This window comes from Dipteris shenzhenensis, chromosome 17 (assembly GCF_047967505.1).
Source record: "Dipteris shenzhenensis isolate YYH24624 ecotype China chromosome 17, Dip_SZ_1.0, whole genome shotgun sequence".
NCBI lineage: Eukaryota > Viridiplantae > Streptophyta > Polypodiopsida > Gleicheniales > Dipteridaceae > Dipteris > Dipteris shenzhenensis.
In genome coordinates this window covers 1,460,578-1,466,589 of record NC_141612.1, presented here as the reverse complement: position 1 = coordinate 1,466,589, position 6,012 = coordinate 1,460,578, and the positions used below count along the sequence as shown (strand labels likewise).

At 43.3% G+C, this 6,012-nt stretch overlaps 1 protein-coding gene across 3 annotated transcripts in view; it reads right to left on the bottom strand.

The window, feature by feature from the left end:
• Positions 1-2,562: 2,562 nt before the first annotated feature.
• LOC147891504 (uncharacterized) overlaps positions 2,563-6,012 on the bottom strand; it is an 82,918-nt gene continuing 79,468 nt past the window's right edge. Inside the window, exons 3-4 of one of the 3 annotated variants that reach the window (XM_087388419.1) lie at positions 3,447-3,509; positions 3,139-3,331 (exon numbers count right to left, since the gene is read on the bottom strand). In XM_087388419.1, the coding sequence (XP_087244545.1) occupies positions 3,453-3,509 (57 nt within the window). In that variant the 3' untranslated portion in view covers positions 3,139-3,331; positions 3,447-3,452. Of the gene's footprint in view, positions 2,989-3,138; positions 3,510-6,012 lie in introns of those variants that run through there. The other 2 variants (XM_087388417.1, XM_087388418.1) reach the window with 2 other exon arrangements.

Below are 6,012 nucleotides of genomic sequence, written 5' to 3'. Positions count from 1 at the left end.
CTTCGGGACTGATCGTTGCCGTTGTGGTTCTGCAGACTCTTCTTCCTCTTCTTTATCTTGAATCCTCCCAAGCACCGTTGGGGGAGTTCGGTTTGCTGTTGGTGGTTGTACTAGATGGATATTCTAATCCTGGTTGTCTGGTAAGGAAGCATTCTCCTCCAATTGATGCGGCTATTCTGAGAAGACCACATCGCGACTTACTATTACCTTCTTGGTAACATGATTATAGAGACGGTAACCATTCGCCTCTTCAATGTAGCCCAAGCTCGATACCATGTAAGAAAACAATACAACGTCTATGCTCAACAGATAACAGGATCTCATATGTAAGAGAAAAGCAGATAGTCGGAGAATCAAACATTTGATTACTATAAAACTGATACAATAGATGGCGCTACCTCCCAGCCGTGCGCTCCTGTGTGAAGCTTCGATGGCGTGCTGAAAACAGTAGAGGATGGAGGCTGGATGCTAAGGAATCAGGGTTGCTGTAGCCAGTGATGAATATGGGCTTCACGGACTTGCTCTTATATAGCCACCTGTCGTAGTCGGTTAGACCCAATTGGGAGACCGACCCAGTCGGCCCAAAACGGCCGACTGAAAATCAGTCCCGAAATAGGCCACCGACCACACGTTAGAACCGTGGCGCAGAATAGAGCAACCGACCTACGTTCGCCGTTCGGCCCAGAGCCATCCGAGATCATCTGGGACTCCAAACGGGCCCTGCAACCCGAGTGGGCTGCCCCGAGAAATGCTCCGTCTACCCTCAGTGCGATCAGTCATGGGATGCCTTCCCGCACTTGCATGTAGCCTAGTTGGCAGTGTACCAACTCTATCTGAAGCCGTCCAACCATCAGGCCACACATGGCCCCCATTTGGTGTCCAAACCAGGACCTACCGGATAACCGAGCTACTCAAATGCCTTCTCCTCATATGGGAGGCTTACAAGTAGAGTTAGCTGGTTTCCGCGTAGTTACACGAGGGTGGAGCATTGATATCTAACAATATTTTATGGTCGAGGGAGATATTCCACCAACGTAGCTTGTCACCTTCATTACCCACAAGGTGGATAATCACTCGAATGCCAGCAAATGTAATTATATGCTTCACAGGATGAAAAAGGAAATAGAATATTAAAAGTGGACTACCTGTCCATTACATGCCCAATTTTACACAATTCAATCAATTGTGGTTGCCTGTATCCAATTTTATTTGCCTTTCATGATGTTTGCTATGCAAGATATTTCTTGTTTCATGCCAAACATCATGAAGCTATTCTGGAGATAACATTTTCAATGTAAATCCCTCAAGCTACTTTCTATGGATTACCTTTGCTAACCAAAATGCATGGACTCAATATTCTCAAGATTCATATGCATATTCTAGCTCATAAGGGAAAAATGATACAACAACCTAGGTATATATGATGCAACATTGAGGGATGTCCTTTTGGCACTTCTTTGCTTTCATATTGGAAGCACATACTTTGACACCTTCAATGGAATGGCATGGACACTCTTCTACGAAACTCTGTGCGCTAAGAGTCTTCATTGGTCAAAGGTGTTTACCCCTCCACTGGCATTACAAGATCCTCGCCTCTTATTTTATTTGATCCAAAGGACCATCCCTTGTTGGTGATGTGCTTGATGATGCTGCTATGGTGATCTCATCCTATTGCAGTCAGACAGTATGGTCTAGGACAACATTATAGACCCCTATGGCAATCACTGTCACAAATGCTTCATGGCTTTCATTCGATGCCCCGTCTTGAGTCTCAAAGATTGGGCCCTTCAATTGGATGATCCTACTTGCTATGGACCGATGTCACGGTTCCATCGTGGAATAAGGTTTTGCTGCCCCTCCTTAAGTTTCTTCACGTGTGAATTGTACTTGATCTATGACACATTCTGCTTGGTGGTAGCCAAAAAGGTCGCAGCAAATTTGGGCTTGTAAACTCCATGTTTGGCAACAATTTTTCTTCTGGCAAATTTTGCTTGGGGTTCTCCCATTTAGACAGATCTCAGCTCATCGACGTATTGCTCTTGGCATTGCCCAAAATCCAACAATTTTTTGCTTTTGCAATAGCAATGGCTTCAAGCCCATTTCTCTACTATTCTAGATGTTAGTTTTCATCCAATAAAGTAGGGATATGATCTTCTCTTCTATGGTGTTCTTTATTGGGCACTATGGACTTTATGGAAGGGCCGCATCCATAGGATCTTTGGTGATCCATCCCTAGCTAAATATCATTTCTTCCAAGCATCTATGCACATCTCGGCGGCAATCCTTCTATGATTGCCTCCATGCATTTGGATCTTGATTATCCTGCTTTCTTGTCGTTATACTAAGATTGTAGTTGGCTGTCCTTTCTTGGGGACTGTTTTTTCTAATACAAATACAACTGGATTTCACCCCCCAACAACAATAGTACGTGTGCACACACACACACGCGCGCGTGCGTGCGCACATATCGATCAATGCATCTGTCCATCTGTCCATATATATATATATATATATATATATATATATATATAGAGAGAGAGAGAGAGAGAGGTGTATTAACGTCTTCAGGAGACCTCGCACGTCTATGAGACAAGATACAAAATATATGTGTAACCCATACAAGCCACTATAGGCTGAAGCAAAAGGCTCACTAAGGCCCTTGCTGAGTGCTAAGTGCTAAAAATGCAAAAAGCTAGTACAAAATATAGTAGGAAAACGAGCAATCAAGTACTGCTCAGAACCAGATCTCCAAGTACATGTGCAGGCTCTAAATAACCCTTAGAATTCCCCTTAGACTTCTTATTTGAATTGTCTAGATACTTCAATGCATGTAGTCCAAACATGAGTAACACAGTTCAGAATCCCACCAGGGTTTTCCAGCAACACAATGGCGAGTGTAAACTTTTCACGAACTTTGGCTCCATTTTTAGCTTAGACTGGTTCATATAGACCCAACATGTGGCCATCCAAACACCGAACAGCAGCTACCTGTGAAAGACATTGCATAAGAGCCTCTAGGAACCTAGAAACATACATATTTAGGACATCAAACAGCAGATATCAGCAAAAGACTTAATTAAACAAAAGCCCTTAGCGCTCAGGTCCAAGGAGCTTTTGTTCCAAATCTTTACTCTTACAATGTAATGAACTGGAGGGAGACATGCATGCACTCAATACATTGATTCCAAGGTTATGATGACCATCACAATGGCACTACCTGACAACTCGTTGACAGAATATTACAATGACTGGAATAGTAACGGAAATTGGTGAAGATCTGAGCAGATATAGCCAAATTGAGCAATCTCTTCCATTAACATGACAGCAATGTCTTAATTGCCATAGCAAGGAGTTTGCATGCCAAATAACATGACCGTGATTAGTCCTGTCAGCTGGAAAGTATAGCAAGACAGAAAACTTCCTTTTGTAAGACTATGTTCACTCACTTCGAATTATGACTGCAATAACTTGCAAAAACGCCATCTGCTGAGAGACTTCTGTCGCCATCCCTTCTCTCGTTGCTCCTAGATAGATTAATTTATAGTATACCACATTGTAAATGATGTGTGCCTTTCAGAATGCATAATCTTTGAAGCATGATTTACAAAGCAAGGGAAGCAGCCAGTTTAGTCAATGTACTCCTCAATTCTGCATAATCTTTTTATTCTTTAAGCAAATAATTGGTTTTGAAGCCTGATTAGGCTTGTTTCAGACGGGTGATTAATGATGCCCCTCGAGGTACAGACAGCCTGCAACAGTATAACCCTTGTTTCAGATGAGTCATTGATGATGCACCTGGGGTTCAGCCTGCAAGGGGGTGGCCACCCTTCATCTTGATTGGATGGATGTGTTGAAAGAATCATGGAACCATGGCACCTCTATGCACAAAACCAGCAAAACTCATTTTTCCACCACTGCTTACACCAGACCCAGGCCAAAAACCAGCTTCCCATTTCTAATAACTCACAGGTTGACACTGACACAATTTGCAAAGCATGCATGCATGTTGTAGAACTCTCTCTGTAATTGATCCTGTGGGTCCTTGCAAGAAAGGAGATGGCCTCTCCTCCACAAAGTGAAAATTGGAGTATAAGGTACTCTCCCAAGCTCTTCTAGGTTATTCAAGCTCTTTTAGGCTATTGATGGATCTCTTTGCTTGAGCTATATATGGTTGGATTATGGCTCAGATGAGCCTTTTGGCTGCTTGAAGTGAGAATTCCCTCAAGCTCTCCAAGTTGAGGCTTGTATGAAGTTATGTGAATGGAGCTTCTTGCTCCTACAGTTGCAAAACGAGCTCTTCTTGACCCACTAGTTTACGGGCAATAGATCTACCTTAGATCAGTTTTGCTTTTGTGCTACCTTGATAAGCCTTCATAAGCCCAGCAATTGTCTCTTTTTGCTTGAGCTACGTATGGTTGGTTTATGGCTCTGATGAGCCTTTTTGCTGCTTGAAGTGCTATCTGTTCCTAGTGAGAACCTCCTCAAGCTCTTAAAGTCTTCATTTGCTGTGTAGACTTTCAACAAGAAGGCTTTTGACACAATTCGATGATCTCATATGATTGAGAGACTTCAAGAGATGCAGATCCCAAGAGACATGATCTAGGAAGTGATGAGTCTATATGAATCACTCAAAGAGAGAGTATGTGCACTGTTAGATTGGATTGAGAGCACGATCAGAGTGAACCTAATGATACAGATATTGTTATACGTAGATGATATCGTGCTCAAATCCTGCAGCAAGCTTAGAGAGACATCTAGAGAACCTAGAGGTGTTTTGCAGGAAGAAAGACCTGATAGTAACCTTGGTACGGCCAAGATCATGATTTTCAACACCTTATGGATAGTATTGCATCGACATAATACTGGGGAGTTAGTGGAGATTGTGCAATTCTCACAAAAAAAAGAGATTGTGCAGACCTACATTTTTCATAACGATTCATGCAGCCAAGGCACAGCTTGCTAGAGGTTAGGAAGCTCTAGCTCAACTAGAACGACCGTGCTTTCAGATACATTTCCAAGATCCCTCAACAAAGGGATGGCTGTTTGATCTAGGTTGCAGAAAACGTCCAAAAATGTTAGACGTTTCCTAAGTTTTGGCATTTCCAAAATGTGGAAACGCTGGGAAACGCCTGCATGCAAGTTGCGACTAGAAATTGCTATTGTGGGCCATACTTCGTCGGTAGATTGGTCGGTGGCGACGATTTGGTCGTTGGATATCTCTCCAACGTTGAATTTGCATCCACGAACCGCTCTGACGGGATTTCTTCCACAAATCTCTGTGATGATATTCCTTGACGCAATTCGCATCCACAAGCGTACAATTCCGTGCCACTTTGACGATTTGAGTATCTAACGATTGGTTTTGGCTGGTGCGTTGTGCAGGTGCAGGCTTACTGCAATGTATCTCTCTTTCTCTCTCGAGAGTCTTTCGCTCCCTCTACTGTCTAGCACGTCAATATTCTCCTTCTTTCTTCTCTTTCAATCCATTCTTTTTTCCCTCTTCATGAACGATGGCGCCAACGACGATCAACTACAATGCTATTGTATGCATTGTGTCCCTAGAGAAATCATCCTTTCTCAGTGCACCTGCAAGCTGAACATCTCTTCTGCTCTCTCCCTTGGCGATGCAATTTGTCGAAGGGCACTCAACTGCAAGTGCATAGATTTCATTTGCAATCCTAAGTGGTATTGCCCCTTGTACCAACGACTTGAAGCTGCCAGCCAGGGGAATAGGAGAAGGAGAAGAAGGCATCAATTCACTCTTAACAAGATGCCACGCTGTGCACAAGATCCTGAGTCACTTTGGAAGCACGTTGTAGAAAGGGGTAGATTTGCCAAAGGAGTACCAAGAAGTGGTCCTGCTGTTTTTGTGGATTGGAAAGTTGTGGATCATACTCGCGTGTGTGTGCCAATCTTCTAGAGCTAAAGAACAAGGGGGTTCAAGTTTGCAAGGTGCCACCAGACGAGAAGGCAGCCATGGCACGTGAAGATCATGAATCTTCTAGTAAGAAG